The sequence below is a fragment of the Neolamprologus brichardi genome, chromosome 23 (assembly GCF_056152115.1).
Source record: "Neolamprologus brichardi isolate AB-2024 chromosome 23, ASM5615211v1, whole genome shotgun sequence".
Lineage (NCBI taxonomy): Eukaryota > Metazoa > Chordata > Actinopteri > Cichliformes > Cichlidae > Neolamprologus > Neolamprologus brichardi.
The window spans coordinates 21,025,210-21,044,153 of record NC_142125.1 but is presented as its reverse complement, the minus strand read 5'-3'; the positions used below and the strand labels follow the sequence as shown (position 1 = coordinate 21,044,153).

General features: G+C 41.4%; 1 protein-coding gene across 1 annotated transcript in view; it reads right to left on the bottom strand.

The window, feature by feature from the left end:
• The window catches only part of klf7a (Kruppel-like factor 7a), a 50,410-nt gene continuing 31,466 nt past the window's right edge, over nucleotides 1-18,944 (bottom strand). The window contains exons 3-4 of the mRNA XM_006800256.3: nucleotides 9,665-9,788; nucleotides 1-3,526 (exon numbers count right to left, since the gene is read on the bottom strand). Coding sequence (XP_006800319.1) covers nucleotides 3,475-3,526; nucleotides 9,665-9,788 — 176 coding nt within the window. The 3' untranslated portion in view covers nucleotides 1-3,474. The remainder of the gene's footprint in view (nucleotides 3,527-9,664; nucleotides 9,789-18,944) is intronic.

The following is an 18,944-nucleotide window of genomic DNA, read 5'->3' as shown; positions in this document are numbered from 1 at the left end:
TGTGTTTTAGTTAATAGAAAAAAAGCTGTTTTTAAATTTTTTTTTATTAGAAATATTCATGTGCATCACGTCTTTAAGCTCAGTTTTTAAAAGCTCATTATGTGCACTATAACCCAAAGAATCACTCTTAGGCTAGCTCAGATTTCAGTGACTATATTAAGCTTAGGACCAAGATTTTTCTTTTTTTTTTTTTTTTAGCTAAACCGCACAGCAAAAACATAACTAACCTTGAGCTGTGGACAGCTTCTCGCCTTCTTCCTCGACACGGAGAACAGTTTAAATCCATCATCTTCCCTGTGCTATTGTGTTTACATTAGCTTTAGCTCTGCAGCTAGCCACCAGGTAGCACTTATTGTGTGCAAATATCCATTTATCCCATTAGTCAAATGTCTCTAACTCTCCAAACATTGCTACTATTTAGTGTTCCATCTTTGTTGTTGTCCAAAGGTATAGCATTATTGTCTTTTTATTTATTTATTTATTTTTAGAATACTTCAGTTAGAGCATGTTATATGTAGTCCGCTAACTTCCTGCTAACATCTAACCCTGCCAAAGTTACTAACTCCGTTTCATGGATGGCTGGACATGAATCTTTATTGTTACACTTGAAAGAAAGCCATAGTAATTGTTTTTATTTGAGCTGAAAGAATTTCAACTGTTTTAAAGGTGCCTTGATGTTTTGCAAACGGAAGCAGCATTTAGACCTGGAAATGGCTAATAATGTCGGACTTAACAAGTGGATAGCAGCATTTTACCATGCCTCGCTTAGCTAATGGATTTTCCTCAAGGAACACACCTGCAACAGCAAGTATGGAAGTATGCAAGTTGAGACACAGCTAAATACTAACAGTAGTTTCAATCTGGAAGGCCTGCGAAAAAATTTGGCCTCCTTTAAACTAAGTGGTCAGTCTCTTTTGTCTTTGCAAATGGACCTTGCAAAGACAGGAGAGAGAAAAAACAAGTTATCTGACAGGTATTTGCTCAAGAACAAACAAACGTCAGACTTGCTTCCACATTTAGAATAAGTTCACTACGTGAAGGAGTTATTGACGCTGTATCTACCTTCAGAGCCACTACTATATCGTGTCTAGAAAATATTGAGCTAGACTGCACTAATGCGCAAACTGTTATGTGCCTCCGGTGTAACAGAGTAAAGTAAATGTTGTGTCTTTTGTTCCAAAATGCAAACAGATGCAGGTTAACTTTTGCTTCAAAGCGAAGCACACAAATTAAAGTCTTAAAATAAAGAATTTACGCTTTGACGCAACTGTCCTCAGTAAAGTTTCGTCAGTATCTTCACAGTCTACTTTTGTTCAAGCTCTCTTCTGTGTTTACCTTCATCTGCGACGCGAAGACATTTATGACCTTTTTATCAGTCTTGGTTGTATCTAAGTAAAGTCAGGTCACACAGGACAGATGATAATTCCAGTTTTCTCAGAGTGAATGTATGTGTCTCTTTGTGCGTGTGGGTTTCACTCCACTGCAGTGGAGCTGATGGGGCAGTTATCATTGCTGACTGAGCAGATCCGATCCTCCCCTAACACACTCCAGACCCACTGGAAATCCATACTCATGACCTCTTAGTGGTCCAGTAAAAGTTACCAGGTGTGACTAGCTAGTTTTCCAAATCCCATTGTTCATTTTAACAGTAAAAAAGTATAAATACAAATGGTGCCTTGTATGATCTTACCAACCACACCTCTGGGCCCAGCAACATGTTTAGACCTGCAATAATACATTCACGCTGATTTGCTCTGAGAAGAGCCACCCAGTTTGTTAAATTTGTTTCTTCCAAAAAGTTCTTCTATTTCTGGCAGAGTAGAAATCTGCATTCAGTCCTACATGTTGATCGGGAATGTCCTTTGTTCTGCATAGGGCCATGTTTAAAGAGCTGTTAAATGGTGCTTTTTTAAAAATTATTTGTTTCTGAAAAGGCTAAGAGCTGCTAAATTGGAAAAAGTAGTATGCAAGGATGGTATGAAAAGGACAGAACCTAGTGGCTAGTTAGTTGCCAATCACTCTCAAGTGCAAAGAGATCATTTTGGGCATCTACTGCAGAGGTTGTTTTTTTTTTGTTTAATTGTTTTTTGGCTGCCAGTGAATTCTCCAACGCTGTCTTTTTTAACTGTTTTTTTTTTCTTCAAAAAAAAACAGGAGAACTATTTCCTAGAAATAAAATAGCCTTTACGTACATAGTGATTTTCGTTTGTGTTCGGTGTGCTATCACAGCTAGCTAGCTGCTTCAACTTGTGCATTTGGCTGTCCACGCTCATTTGGCACGTGAAAGCCAGCGTTTGTTGAGTCCCTAATTAATTCCCGGTTCAAGACAGTGGATACATTTTTACAAAAGTTTGCCAACAGAGTCAATTGTGCAACAGTTTTTTGACAACAACTCATTAGAGCTAAGATCCCAGAGAGGAAAAACACTCCTAAGAGCCATCTCGCATCTCTTGAACCACTCAGTTCCAGCTGATGTTCTAGGAGTCTTTCCCAGTGTAGGTAAGTTAGCCTTGTCTAGTCGTAACCGGTAAAAGGAAGTTCATAGAGCAAGCTAACCGCCTACATGACCTCAGTCAGTCTTCACAGCACATCAGTGGGACACACTCCCATTTTCAAGTCTTCGAAATCTAATGGAACGCTCCATTCAAGCAAGTGCTCATATGCCATGAAGTCATAGGGATTTATGAATGGATTCAGTTGGCAGATAAGACAGACGCTTGATGAAAACTGTCAAATATCTGTTGGATATATAAGAAATGGTGAATTCTAAAGGGTGTGGCGAGTATTGAGGGAGTGAAAGTCAGCCTTTGCGCTTGCTTGGCTGAACTGCTATTGACAATGAATGAACTCTTCTTTTCAATAATATGTGTTGTAACAGTAGTACTCCTCGCAGTACACCAGAGTTACAGTACAACTGGTCCAGTTTGGCATTGATGTCCTAGCTGGCATGTGGAGCACTGCTGCATGAACAGGGCTGGAAGCATTTCACAGAGGGACCACAGCAAGGCAAAGACTGCAAAGGGTGAGAAATAAAAAGCTGCCAACTACAGGCACGTGGCCCGCCGCTCGTCATGTCACATCCCCTCTAAGACACATATGAAGGGTGGGATGGAGCGTCTGTATAGTCCACACAACGACACAGGGGAGTTGGGGGGATGGTTGTGAGGTGAAGATGTGTCACCGTGGAATCATGGACCAACTGGTCGTGCACAGATTGACAGAGCCACTTAGGATCAGTTTGTCTGTCTGCCTGTATTTCTGTCTGTAGTCCCTGTGTGGTTTCAATTTCTCCAGTCGAGAAAGACCAGATCTTGTGTTTTCTTTTTTTCTTTTTTTTTTTCAATCCGTCCTGCTCTCTCTCTCTGAAATCCAAGGTGTTATTTTTCTGCAGACGTTCCCTCTCTTTCTTCCACTCTGCCTCCATCCTTTTCCTCTCTCTTCCATCCACTCTCCCGCTGACCTCTCCCGAATCTCTCAGATGTGCCTCTTCATGTGTAGCGCCAAGTGATCCGACCGCGAGAAACACCTGCAACCAAAGAGAGAGAAACAGAGAACAGCTTGTTAGCTCGTTACCAATGCAAGGGGAAGAAGTTTGTTTTGTCGATTGAGCTAAATGTTGCTGTTAGCTAGTGAGTGCTGAGCCACTAATGCACACGCAATTAGTATATGTGTAACTAATTCATAATCAGCATTTTCAGCAGCACTCCTAATGACTTCAGCTGCGGCATGAATAACTAGAGAGCCCGCAGATGGATCTGTTGAAACAGTGTGGTGGTGGTAGTGGTGGGGAGGAGGAGCAGCATGCAAAACATGTGCTGTAAAACGATAGCTAAATTAGATGAATCAAAGCCTCTCATCTGAAATCAGGCTTGCAGAATTGCTGGGGCGTAGCTGCACAGTGAAAAATGGAATTGCTCTGGAAGTACATCGGCCTATTTTTTTATTTTCCGAGAGGGTTTTAAAAATAATTTTTACTAATGATTATTTCAACCTGATTGCCACAAACTGACATAATATATGCTTTCAGCTGGTGTTTTGTTTATGCCACACTTGCTTACATACAGATGCAGCCATTATGAGACCTACTTTTTCATCTCCAGATCAACAGCGTTTCTATGGCATGCTTGCTGAACCAACACTACAGCTCCGTTCCCCAGAGAAGCAGTGCTTTCCAAAAAGAAAGTGTTGCTTTCTTTTAGATAATTGGAAGTTGGATGTTTTGCTGATTAGTGTGTGAGAAATATTTTAGATGGAGGCGGAGGCTGGTTTAGAGTTGAGTAAAGTGGATAAATTTACTAATGCTGTGCAGAAAAAAGAAACAAACAGCTTCCAATTTGCAGTATTTTCCAAAGCTTCTAATGCTTTAGGAAGTGTCTCTAAACAGAAAAAAGGCTAAGTTTAAGAAAATAGCTGCTGTTTTATGTCCCTTTGTTATGACAGAATAAATAACCACAGCACGCTAGTGTTAAAGTGCATCACTCCCAGCAGTTACAGATGAGTATGACACTAAAGGTTCAAGGAAAATATTGAAAGTGTTTCATAGCTAATACACTCTTATTTATACAGCATTTTGACACCATCTACATATCAGACAGGGTGCAACCAGTTGAAGAAACATCACAAGCATGGGCTGGATCTGACTGAAAAACCACTACATGACCATTCATTAACAAGTTGTCAATCAGAAGGTAGCTACATCTTAAAGAATAGCCTGGAACCATAATTAAAATCAGAATATCCACGTGGCAGGAGCTCTTCTTGTTTTGTTGCTATTGGTTGGCTTACACAAACTAATGAGAATTAAAATCAACTGATAAACAGTTCCCGTATAATGGCCAATATGACCTCAATGATGAGCATGATTTGGATTAAGAATCCTTAGGTCAGGGGTGGCCAGTTAACTTTCCCAAAGGGCCACATGAGAAACTAGGACTGTTGTGGAGGGCCGGACCACACCAAAGGTTTTTAGAGAGATAAATTTAATGTGGAGCAGAATTTTGTTCAGCTCATTGGTGCGGGCCTCCACAACAGTCCCAGTTTCTAATGCTTACACTCGTCTTAGATGAGCAGTCCAGACAAGTTCACAAAAATCTGACGAATACCCTAGTAGTGATCATTCTAAAAATGAAAGTGCTCATAAAACAACCAATATGACCTTGACCTTGAGCAGAATTTGGGTGAGGCCCCTTCAATCAGGGTGGGCAATTAATTTTCCAGAGAGGCTACGTGAGAACCAGGGACTGTTGTGGAGGGTCGTGCCCACAAGCTTATAAAGGGATAAAATTAATACTGAGTAAGACTGAGTTCAGGTTATTGGTGTGGCCCTCCACAACAGTCCCAGTTTCTAATGTGGCCCACTGGGGAAATTAATTGTCCACCTCTGCCTTGGTAAAGAAAAACATGCACACAATGATCATCTAAAATCTGACACCTCTCTAGGAGAATTAGCAATTGTTTTGAACACAGGTACAGATAAATGATGGATGCCTCATCATTGCACAAGCCCATCGGCTCTATGACCAAATGAGTTAAAAATGAGAACAATGCTGTCCAGAATAAGACTTGATACTAGAGACTACAAACACATGAAAGAAGTGTTTACTGAGGTAATAAATCCAGTAAGAAGCAGGGCAGTTTTCCCAAAGATTATGTAGTGTGATTCCTATTTGCCATTAGAGACGTCGCCTCTAAATATTAGTCAGAAGCCTTTTGAGGTATATGATATTTAGCCATGGATGTGAGGTAACTTAACCTTGACTGTTAATTTAAGAACTTTTATAGCTCAATCGTAACATACCATAGTCTTCTTTGAACACAGAATCTAACATTTTTCACTTCATGCCTTCATGTCATGAATTTCTAGAAGATGTTTCTTTCCTACCTTGTTTTTTTTTTGACACAGGTTTCAGATTGGCTCTTTCCACTGAGACAGAGGGAACTGTCTAACACGTCTTGATGAATCAGTGTTTGGCCAAGAGAGGGAGTCACATGTGATGAGCCACCAGTCATCCGTCTTACTGTCATACCTGTGTGTGTGTTACTGTCTTTGTGCGCACAAGTGTGTGCACCCGTACAAACACATGTGGGATAAATGAACGGCTCAGAAGACATTCATGGGTGTTCTGTGTGTGTGTATGTGTGTGTGTGTGTCACTGTGAGTGCGTTTGCTGAGACAGATGGTAAAGTATGAGTCACGACTCGGGGGCACGACACCAGCTGGCACACCGTAGGTCTGCCTCCTCCTTCCCTCGTCCCCCAACTTCCCCCATCCTCAATCTTCCACCCTGACTTTTATTCTGTCTCCCCTGTTTCCCCTCTTCCTTCATCTCAGCAGGGTGTGTGTGCACTTGTGTGTGTGTGTTAGGCTGGAGGGGTTGGACATCCTGTGACACATGACAGAGGTGGGCCCAAATTAGGGATGTGCCTGTAGGGGGGTCTGGTAGCGGGGGGAGGTGGGAAATCAAGGGGGAGGGATACTGTATTTACAGTCTCTCCAGCTGAGACCTGATTAAGTTGACACTGCATGGCCCTCTGCCCCTTGACACACACACACACATATGCATACACACTTTTCAATAGGCATCAAGGCAAAGTACCTTAGGTGAGGAGGGAATTTCTCTTTGTCCTTTCATAATGAACCTATACATGATTCAAGAAGTCATATATTCAATAACACCCTGCACTGTGATCAGTTTTGAAACTGTCAAAAAAGACTGCACTGTCCTTTAAAAGACACACACTGTGTTTTGCTCACAGCGGTTTTTGACAATAGATGACATCTTTATTCTATAATTTCTAGCTCCATGAATAATTAAATGCCGTTGCATGTAATTTCCAGAAAAAGAAGAAAATGATTGATTAAAACAAGGCTGTCAGCACAATGTAAAAGATACAATTACAAGAATAATTTGGGTGAAGACAAATGTAAGTGAAACAAATGAAGGAATGGCAACAAATGTAAGTAAAACATGCAAGTAAATGTAAGTTCAAAACAAGTAAATATGAAGATAAATTTAAGTAAGCACGTAAGTAAAAGTAAATAAAAGTATTTTATAGAAAACATATCCGTATGTTAATGGCAAATAAAAGAAACTTTCCTGTTAAATTACAATAAGGCACTGGAGAGAAGCTTAAGCAGGATTAAAATGTTATTTTACAGTGTGCCTGTTGTAACTACGACAGCAGTTCCTTTTTAATGTAAAAACAATCCAGCGCTGTACTGTGAAATATGAGCTTTACAGGATAATACTGCTGTTTGGTTGCCATTATAGAGCTATTTTGGTGTTTCTGCTAGGATCTCCATAAAATGGTTTACTACCATAAAATATAACTGCATGTTCTCACTCACATACCCAAGGACATATATACAAAAGAAAGCTACAAAAGTCACCAAAAAGCCTCTGTATAGTAGAGGAAGCACATTTTAAGGTGGTATTTATCTTGCAGGTACTACTATATATATATTAAAAGTTTTTCTTCTGTAGCGCAATAACAAAAAGAACCTTTTAAATTTCCTTTTTCGTGTGTGATGAAACCCTTTAAAAGGACCCTTTTAATCATGGGATGCCTTGCTGCATTGTGGTAGCTCCTGTAGACAATATTGCTCAGAGATCCCAGAGGTGTCAGTGAGGGCCAGATCAAAGACAGACAGCAGGGTGTAATTAAAATAGGAGTAAAGATTTTTGTGTCGGCAGCAAGCTGATCATTTAAAAAGTGAATAATTGCCTTTAAATGTTTGGGGTTTTTTTGGTCAGTGGAACCAGATTTAAGGAGCCCTTTCCCTTTGCTTCATAATTAAACAGAAGCCAAGGTGCCTAATTAGGAAGAGTCACAGTCAAATTATAACAGATCACCTCTTTCCAGTGACAGTCAAGGGTGTAAAAGTGCATGACTTTGAGATTCATATGATGTTTGATTTAAAACAGCAAACAAAACATTATCTATGATCTGCAAAGTGTTTAATGGTAATAGTCCATCACAACTATCATAAAAAAACAATTATTGTTAAAATGTTAACGAACAAAAAAGCAAATATTTAACGCTAATGTTTCACAACTGTTTCTATTATAGGTTTATAAACAATATGGGAGCATTATCTGTTTATTATCAAACTGTTATTGAAAATACTTGTTAAAAGCAGTATATGCAGGAAGTTGTTAGGTTATAAATCACCTGGAGACTGTAGTTTGTGTATTTAAGCATCAAACCTTTAGGAAAAGGTTGCGATTTGGTTTAAAACACACTCATTTGCAACACTAAATGTGCACATTTAAAAAATGTTATTTAAAGATTCAATCAATTTTTTTCCCTTTTGTTTTGGCTCTCTCTGCTCTCTTCTCTTTCCCCTAACCCCCAACCAGTTGGAGAGCATGGGTGCTCCATGAGCATAGTTCTGTTGGAGGTTTCTTCCTATTAAAATGGTGGTTTTCCTCTCCCCTTTCTCCAAGTGCCTGTTCTTTAGAGGTCCTGTGATTGTTTGGATTCCTAATTACATAAATAAACAATAAATTAGGACTTTACTATTGATTTATATATTTTTTTTCTGTTTATTGCTAAAATAACTATTAGTTAAAGTTAATTAACTACAAATTTTTAATTCATTAGTTGTTTTTGTTTTCGTGTGGTAAACTTCTCGGATGCTCAGCTTGCTCTGCACAAGCACTTTTCAGGTGACAGGGATTATCGAGTTCACCGGAAAGCCTGCCCAATCACTGGGCCAGCCTGGGGCTTTATTTCCAGTAACCCACACACACACTTACACCTGTATTTAGGGTTATGGCGGCTTCAGCAATTCCCAAAATACATTTCCCTCCTGTAAATGTCTAAAAATCAACAAATTCAACCAATTTACACTGTTTAAACTAAAGTCAGTGACTGCTGAGATTAATGACTGTATATAAAAGATAGACATGACATCACCCGATGGTCAGTGAGGTCCACACTTGAAGACTCAAGTTTTACCCGGCATAGCCTTATGTACCTTTAAGTACATTTTCATCATGTATTAAATAAAACTCTAAGCTAACAATCGAGACCCTAACCTAAGTGTGTAAGAAATGAGAAATGTGGATAATTTGCCAGATTTCTGTACAGTCAGATGAGTGACCCCCTGCTGGGCAAAAAAAGAGCACAGATTGAATGGACTATAGCACCAGCTTCACCCTCAAAGGCTGTGTCTATCTTTTCTTTATTGCGAGTGTTTCTGATAATAAAGCCAGTATTTATTTACTCAATACCCTGCAAATTAAATTAATATTCCAGGTTGTTAGGTGTTTCATTGCTAGTGAAACTCATTTTACATCTCTGTCCCGCTCTGAATCCAAATCAAGACTATCTATCATCATGTGTGTAGATTTACTATTAATATGCTGCACCGTCCGTAATGTGGGTCTAGAGCTGAAACACTGAGCTCAACTCGCTCAAACAGTGAGCGAGTTGGGTCTTGGAGCGCACATTAGTAATCCTGCCAACACACTTTTAAACTGGGTCAGTACCAAAACACATTTCGGGGTGTGTAACCAGCATCTTGTCTTCACTACACCAAACACAATGTTAAAACACAGCCTGCTGTGCTTGTGGAAGTACTTCAAATAGCGCTCGGATAAAAAGGCGAAGAAAAACATATAAGACACGGGGAAGGAGGGAGAGGCGTGTTTTGACAGACCTGTCACAGTGGTTGCACTTAAAAGGCTTGGCGCCGGTGTGTTTGCGGTAGTGCCTCGTCAGCTCGTCGCTCCGGGCAAATCGCCACTCGCAGCCCTCCCACGAGCACTTGTATGGCTTCTCACCTAGGGGGTAAAAAAAAAAGCACATGTGAGCACCTGTTTGATCGCTCATACACTAATCACACGCTCATTTGTTGTTCTGCGCCCATGCAAAAAGCTCTTTGCCGCTAACCCTTTATCTTCCTGTTTGATATTGGCAGAGCTTTTATTTTAATGAGTGTGTCCTGTATATTGTGAGTGCATGTTAGCTTCCAGTCTGATAAAGATCCCTGTGCCTCCTGTCACCATTTCCTTTTTTAGGGACTGTAAAGAGAGCAATGGGATGAGATGGAGAAGCTCCCACTGGTCTCCAATCTTGCTGAACATGCAGAAGAGGAGAGGAGGGTTGAGAGAGAAGAGGTTGAGAGGGAGGGAGGGTGGGAGGGAGGGAGGGGTGAGGATTAGAGGCAAGGTGGATGAGAGACTGAGAGGAGGAGGTGAGATGAGACCAGGGGAGGGAAAAGTAGAGTAGGAGAGAAGTGTTGCAGAAGTGGATTAAGGCAAAGGAGGCTGCAGATATGCTGGTAGGGAAGGAGGGGGTAGTGATAATTAGGCCAGACACATAATGGCAAGGAGGCCACAATCCGCCAGCTGCGTCCAACTCCGAAGATGTCACCTGCATCAGTCACATCCCATCTGGAGTGGTGCTCGAGGCTGACCAGCTCTGCTCGAGCGCTTACACCACGACTACTGGCTTAATTCATTGAATGTGATTATCCAAAGGGACAAAATCAATAGATCAACTGCTCTGTCAAAACTGCAATGAGAGCTTGTGTAAAGTAAGGAGGGGCCACATCTGTGAGCCAAATGTGGGAGATATCCACATAGTCTTTCAGGCAGGATCTAAAATAATCAGTACTTTATTTCTTTCTTTTTCAATTTTTTTAAAGTGATAAACCATGTCTATATGCTGATTTTGGCTGTTTGATATTGATATTTGAATATCTGACTGTAATGATGGGAGCGTATCCATTGCATATGTATCTGTATTTACCCCCATCTCCTCCTTAATGGGTTGGCCAATCTCAATGAAACTTTGCATACATGACTTATTAACATTTATTAACAATATTTTTATATTTAGATAAACCCAATTTTTTGTATTTTTATATAATTTATTAATTTCATTACCCCCCTGCCAACAGCGAGCTTCCATTGCAGATCAGCTTAGAGGAAACTTAAATGGTGTAACTCCCTGTGTTCTAATTTCAGTGGATCTGGTATACCTGTGCCATTTATTCTATTCAGTGTATTTCTTTTGGATATTTAAGTCACCAGGATGACTCTTTCTAGGCCATCAGTTTCATTTGTGGTTCAAATGTAAGTTTATATCAGTCTGCTGAGTCTATCAGTCAATTTGGTTTATTCTCATTTACTACCTAACCCTTTTTGGCACTCCTGGACCTCTTTTGTTTATAGGATCAGGAGTTACACACAATAGCTCCACAATTGGGCAAGACTAAAACAATCTGGATTGATAAATAGGACTGCAGAACAGAGGCAAAACATATATTATATGTATATCTATATCTATCTATCTATATATATATATCTATATATGTAAAAAAAACTACTTGATTTTGCGGTGAACTGTCCCTTTAACAAAAAACTGTAGAGTTTAAAGTGCTTTTGGTCTAGATCCTGCGATCCTGAAATTAGTCTTGTCCCCTTCCATCCCAGAGCTGCAGGTTTGGCCCATCCGACTCTGGCCAATGAAATTCCTGGGAGGCAGGAATGCCTGAATCCGTTGCCTAGCAATGGGATCAAGGGGGGTGGGGTGTATCTGTGTGTGAGTGTATGTGTAAGAGAGACGTGGGGTGGGTAGGGGGTATGTGGTGAAACATGAGGAGGCAGTGCAGCTGGCTGGATCTGGCAACGGTACGCCGCCATGCCACCGGCCAATTACTGAGCACGCTGGCAGAGCACGGAGGCAGTTGCCTAGCGACGGTAGCCGTAGAGCTGTACAGGGCAAGAGGCGGGGGTGAGGAGCGGGGCTGAGGGGGCGATGATGGTGGTGGAAGTAGTAGTGGTGGTGCAGGAGGAGGGGGGGCACTAAGAGACCAGAGCCTGCAGCAGTACATAACCACTCAGCTACCGACTCCTCCAACGATACACTGCCTCCGTTGCTTAGCAACACCCCCCCCCCCCCCCCCCCCGTTATAAAAAAAATCCACCCTCCTCCGCTCTCTCTCAAGATGCCCAAACAGTGAAGTAGAGCAGGTACCCACTCGCCTCTGCAAACAGACACCGGACTGGAAATGCTACTAAACACACAGTCCGACTGATTGACAGTTTTAAACGTCCATCAGTAACCTAATCCACTGGATTAGCCTGAACCCAGCAGCATAATCTGATTACCTTCTGTTACTTTTGGATTACTTTGCCTGTATAATGTAGATTATTGAGCTAAGTGGATTATTGTTATGATTTAAAGAATCAGGATTGTGGACAGTTGGGCGCTGCTGTTTAAAACAATTATTTATTGCGAATGATTTAATAAAATCCACCATTAACCGGCACTTCTCCCTTTTCATTTCAGGGAAGAAATGCATAAAATCAAAATACTCCACCCCCTCCTCCCTCCATCTTTAAAAATGCTTTTTTATTTTAAAATAATCAAATGAGCGCTCACATATTTCTCATCCATAATCTGATAACTGGGTGTTTCCTGAGTCACCGTAATCCCATTAGGCGTAATCTGTTACTTCCGAATGCTCAAACACACGCACCCATGCGCCCGTTCTCTCCAGCCTCTCAGGTGCCAGTGGTGAAGTTAATTACATTCCCTCCATTAGCTGACGCTGAAGCAGGGCATTTGGGTCTCAGAGGTCATTACAGAGGCTCTCGGAGAGGCGGCTTTATAGGCGCCAGCCCCGCAACCAGCACTGCTGGCTCGGAGATGAGCGAGGGGAAGAGACAAAGATAAAATATGGAGGAAGTAATGGAGAATTGAAGTGCGTTAGTAAGAGACGTGAGGATGATGGGAAAGCATGGGATGAAGCCTTTTTTCGTAAAAGGCTTAATCATTTCTAACACAGTGCCTGGCAGTTTTTTTAAAAAAGGCACTTTAAATTAGTTTTGTAGTTGATTGAAAAAATATTCTCACATATCCAAAGACACATCGTAATATTTTAAAAGAATAAGAGTGGAAAGAGCCTATTTGTGGTCGTAAAGGCCAAATGAGGTGCCATCATTCTCACAATAAATCATAACAGAGATAGCCTTACATCAAAAATATATGGTTGAGTTATTACTGAAATCATGTCACTACTTGTGTTACAAAGGTTCTTCGGTTATTTTGTGAGTGTGTGTGTGTGTGTGTGTGTGTGTGTGTGTGGGGGGGGGCATATGGGCCGTAATTTAATTTTTATCGCACAAGAGGACAAGAGCATGATGGTAACCAGGATAGAAGCAAGCGCGCTATACTCCTAACACAACTTCAGCTCTTTGCTAGCATCTGCAAAGACAAGCATGCTAACACAAAGCTAACAAACGCAGTGATGAGGAGTCCATCTTTTAACCTCCATTTCTACCTGATCATGTTTCTACTCTAAATGCTCCTTTTCAGACAGTTTTTTCTACTTTTTCCTTTGTATGATGTCACTTAGAGCTGATGCTCCTAATATGGTCACGTCAGGCACACAAGCCCCGCCTCACTGTTGTTCAAGCTTTCTGTTTACAAAAGGCAGCCAATCAGAACAAAATCAGAGTCCAGGAATATAAAAAAATATATATACATATACCAAGACCCCCTTTTAAAAAAACTAAAAGTGGCAAAAGAGTAGAGTGACAGAATATGAGCCCGATAGAGAGGCAAACATGCAGAGAGAGACAGCGTACTGGCTAAAAGACCGAGACAGAATGAGAGGAGGAGAGAGCCAGAGAGGGAAAATGATGAGAAACAGGAGAAAGAGCGAGAGAGCGAAGGCAGAATAACCCAACAGTCATCGTGTTTTACCCTACCCAAAATCTAATTGTACCATTCCTTATCTCCCATAAGCCTATTCACAAAAAGCTCTACAGGGCACTGTCATTTCAACTCAGCCCGTCTAATTCCAGATTAAATCGTTGCCTTTTCTCCGTCGGTAATTTATGGAAATAACAACTAAGAAAAAGAGGATTTGAGTAATGACATCTTTAAACTTGTCAGGATAATGGCTCAGTGAATGGGGGAGCCCGTGGCACTGCTGTCTTTTTCTGAAGAGGGTCGCTCCACTGTACCTCCCCCATCCCTGTCTTCTGTCTTCATCTACTCTTTGTTTCACTCCACGTCGCTCTTCTCCTCTTTCTTCAGCTTTTGTGGCTCCCTTTGTCATCTTAAGTCGACATTTTCCCCGTTTATCATTCTACCTTCCCGGTTTGAATAACAAGACAGATGTTCTTTTTTCACTGCTTTTATGTTAAAGCACCTTACGTGACACTGATAGGCTCCAAGGGGGAAGGGAGGAAGTGTGTTTTTAATGGTGCTATATGGAAGTTGTGGCACTGTCATTAAATCATTTTAATGTAAATTTTTCTTAACAATTTACAGAGTAGAGAGGGGGGGTGATAAAAAGAGGTTGCCACATTGATTTTTCTCTGTTTGTCTATTCAGGTGTGCAATGATAGACACTCCCAACAATTAGTCAATTAGACAAATAGTTAAAGAGGCAATTCAATTATAGTTGAAGTGATTGGTCAAGTCATAATATTAACTTAGTGCCATTATAAATATAAAGAGAGGGAAAATGGGGGTGTTATCTTTGTTTAATAACTATTAAATGGTTCATAAAATAGGTACATATTCACTGGGGAAGGACCAAGCTAGCTCCAGACACTATACAGCGTCAGCACAGATGATTGACAGGTGAGCTCCTTCTCCTGCAGCCTTCTACAGCTTCCCAAACAGTCAGCTGATTGACACTGCAGCTCCAAAGTTTTCTAGACATTACCCGAAAGGGGTCTTTAAGCAGGCAGCTCCATAGTGCAGCGTCTTTGTAATGTCTGTTTGATGAATCCACTGCTCATCATGTGTCCTGCCTCCTATACACGCTGTACCCGAGCAGCTCTATCGCCTAAACCACACGGAGTATTTCCAACAGTGTGAACGCATCCGAGGCAGACTATTTCCTGCTGTGTGCTGCGCATGAGAAAGGATCAAAATGATCCCAAACTAATTCTTCTAAAATTGTTTGAAGTTAATGTGGGAAAACAGCTTAAGACATGTTTCTTAATACATTGGTAATGAGTAAGCCATGTAGCTGCTGTTTTTGGAGGTTTTTTTTTTTCAAGTTTCCAGAGGTTTGGACCTAAACTGTAAATATGGATCGGAATGCTCCATCTCAAAATTCAAAGATATCACAAGACAAATAAAGGTGCCCCATCTGCTATTTACTCTGTTAATTAACCGAGTTAAACACAAAATATAGTATGGATGTCAGATTATGGTACAGTACTGTGCAAAGTCGTGAGCCATTCCTAATTCTGCTATGGAAATGGCACAGCAGTGTATTGAAACATGTGCAAACATATATGTAAATACAATTTTAATGAGCTTGAAAGTCATGATTTGGTGTGACCACCTTTATTCTTCAGCACAGTCTGAACTCTCTTAGGCAGCTTTCTTTAAGTCGTCTTCAGGAATAGTTCTCCAGGTTTCTTGAAGGACATTCAAAGCTCTTCTTTGGATGTTTCTGCCTTTTGTTCTGTTCTCTGTCAACATGATCCCACAGTGCTTCAATAATGTTGAGGTCCGGGCTCTGGGGAGGCCGATCCATGACTGATAGTGCTCCACTGTGTGTTTTTCTATCCAGGATCCAGGTATGATTTTACTTTTAGACTTTCAGGAAAGTCAAGTAACAACAAAGAGTCTAAAGTTACAGTTTAAAATTGTTTTTTTGCTAAGCTGTGTGTTGTGCGTAGACACAATGCTGGTTTGTCTCTTTAGTTCGGTGCTTTGTTTTATGTTTTAGTGGGTCATAGGTCAGTTTTAAGTGGCTTAACAAACAAAAACCTCTACTTTGAAAATGGTCAGGTACAAGGAGTGGATGGAAAATGAGTGGAAAACCAGGCAATGTCCAAAGAAAACCTGGAGAACTGTTGTTCAAGAGCACTTTAAAACATCAGAAGAAAGTCTGAATTCTTAGAAACAAAATATAAAGAAATGAGCGTTGGCTCAAGACTTTTACATCATGTTGTAGCATCACTGTGTTCAGATTCCTATGGTCGGTTCAGCCTTCACATACATTTTAATATCAACTACTCCACACAGCTCTCTGGATTTCAGTTTCATTTAATTGAGACTTCTTGTGATTTGCCTGTATGGATTTTGTGACTGGACAGCACCGGTGGCTCTGGTCCCCCATAGCCGGCCCAGTTGGCATGGAGTCTAATCACAAGGGTTGTAGACACACCATGCTGGGGGAATCAATGATGGTATGTCTGTGCAAATTTGTTCCAACACAGAGGGTGTGATGTTTTCATGATCTCTCACACTCAGATGATGACTTATTTTCAAAGAGGCAAGCCAGAGCTGGTAAACAAGTCACACGTAGCGTCTTCGCTGGACAGCTCTGGTGATCTGTCAACCAAGCAGTGGATAAATTTAGAAGGCGGGGGAGCAACCCAATCCAATTTGAGTCGCTGTAACTTCATTTACTATGATGGACGCGCTTCACTGTACCTCCCGCGGTTAAAATAAATAAGGAAACAGCTATATGGCTACCTATCACATGTCAATATCCATCTCATTATACCGCTGAACGCCTCTCTCGGAGTATGGGGGGTAGAGAAAAGACCGAACAAAAATAACATCGCTCTTAGCTCGCCACCAAAAGAAGACACACAGAAGAGCTCAAATCCAACCTTTTGAAGGCGAACCATTTCTCACTCACCATCGATAACTCCACAGTTTTCCCTTCTCCTCAGGTTAAGAGCCTTGGTGTCATCCTAGACAGTTCACTTTCTTATAAATCTCACATCAATAATCTCACCCGTTCTGCCTACTTCCATCTACGCAGCATTAACAGATTGCTTCCTTCTCTTTCCACCCATTCTTGTCCACAGTCCATTCTTGTCCACAGTCTTGTTACCTCCCGTATTGACTACTGCAATTCTCTTCTGCATGGTCTCCCCCAAAAATCCCTCCATAAGCTTCAACTGGTTCAGAACTCTGCTGCTTGTGTTATCACCAGAACTCCCTCCTACCAGCACATCACCCCTGTTCTTCAGGAACTTCACTGGCTCCCAGTGAAATTCCAGATAATATTCAAACTTCTTCTGTTCACCTTCAAGGCCATTCATAACCTCGCTCCTCCTTACCTTTCTGACCTGTTAACCACTACCTGTTCTGCCCGTTCACTTCGATCTTCTTCTTCTATCCAGCTTGCTGTACCTTCCTTCCGCCTCACCACCATGGGAAGCAGAGCTTTCAGCTGCTCTGCTCCCAGGCTGTGGAACTCTCTGCCCCCAGAAATAAGAAACATTGGTTCTCTCCCCCAGTTTAAATCCCAACTCAAAACTCATCTGTTCAAATCTGCATATTCACTGTGAATCCACTGTTTGTTAATTTTATCTTGTGCTTTTGTTTTATTGAAATGGGCGATTGTGGCTCAAGAGTTGGGAGTTCGACTTGTAATCGGAAGGTTGCCGGTTCGAGCCCCGGCTTGGACAGTCTCGGTCGTTGTGTCCTTGGGCAAGACACTTCACCCGTTGCCTACTGGTGGTGGTCAGAGGGCCCGGTGGCGCCAGTGTCCGGCAGCCTCGCCTCTGTCAGTGCACCCCAGGGTGGTTGTGGCTACAATGTAGCTTGCCATCACCAGTGTGTGAATGTGTGTGTGAATGGGTGGATGACTGGATATGTAAAGCGCTTTGGGGTCCTTAGGGACTAGTAAGGCGCTATATAAATACAGGCCATTTACCATTTACCATTTTATTGTTCTTATTCTGCCATTGTTTTACTAAGTGTTTTATCCTATTGTAAAGTGTCCTTGGGTGACTTGAAAGGCGCTCATAAATAAAATTTATTATTATTATTAAATAAGCTGCAAGTTAATAACAGCAATCTCTGACACACTGAAGAAAACGCTGAGATGGTTATCCCTCATGTCCTGCCTCATGGGATTATAATATAAAGTTACATTTGAAAAATATTTCCCTTGTTCTTAAAAATGATCCCATTACCAACCCTGGAAAAAAATAATCTGACAACTTCAGATTGAGAAACACTGACCTAGACTTATAGAACGCATAGAGGACGGCAGCGCCTGAAATAAACCGAGGAAATGGCAGCCTATCCAGGTCAATCCATCCATCACTGCACACTTACTCAGACAGAGGACAGCTCCCTGACAGAGGTCTGAGTGGTTTGGGATTGAGATGGAGGAGCGGGAGAGTTATAGCTTCTGAACCCTCCCCCCTTCCTTCATGTGAAGAACCTTGACAAGGAGGACCTACCCTGGTATGGCTCAGAGAAGTACTTAAGCAGAAAGAGTGAGGATAAGAGTCGTGGTTTTTTGGGTTTTTTTTTTTTGCCTTTTTCTCAAATCATCACATTTTTATCTTTCATTTTTGATATTTCAATAAGGCACAGACCCTGTTCTGTGATTACAGAGCTGCTGCTTCTTGCACATTCCTTATCGTTTTGTGTGCATTTTGTTCCAAGAATGTGTAGCAGGTGGATTTGCACTCTGTATTTCCAAGTGAGGTTATCTAAAAATTTGAAAACCCAGGAGGGTGGAAGCATGGACTGTGATAAACTGGAAGATTGTTACAGAACTGCCCGACATATTAAACGCATCTCCCCGAGTGGGCGAGGCTTCGAGACATCACCGGTAGAAGACAAATGGTCGGACACAAAAAAAACCCCTCAGTGCTCATCCAAAGACAAGAAAAGAGTCAGAGTGTGTGCTATAAAAAAGAAGAAAATACTCTTTGAATCCTGCTCTTTCATCTTCGGTGTCTGCCTGTGTCTCGCTCGGCGTGCAGCGGTCATTTAGCTTCAGGATTGAGCCTTTTTAACCTGTCACCAACAATGAGCGTCAGTCAGTTTTATTACAGGTGCATGAAGGGGCTACCTCTGATTGTAGAGGCGCCCTCAGAGCTGCCGCGCTGAAAGCGGCTTACTGAAATCATATCTGAAAAGTACCCCAACTATTCTGCTCAAATTCAGAATTGGAGTTAAAAGGTAACTATTTATTGGCA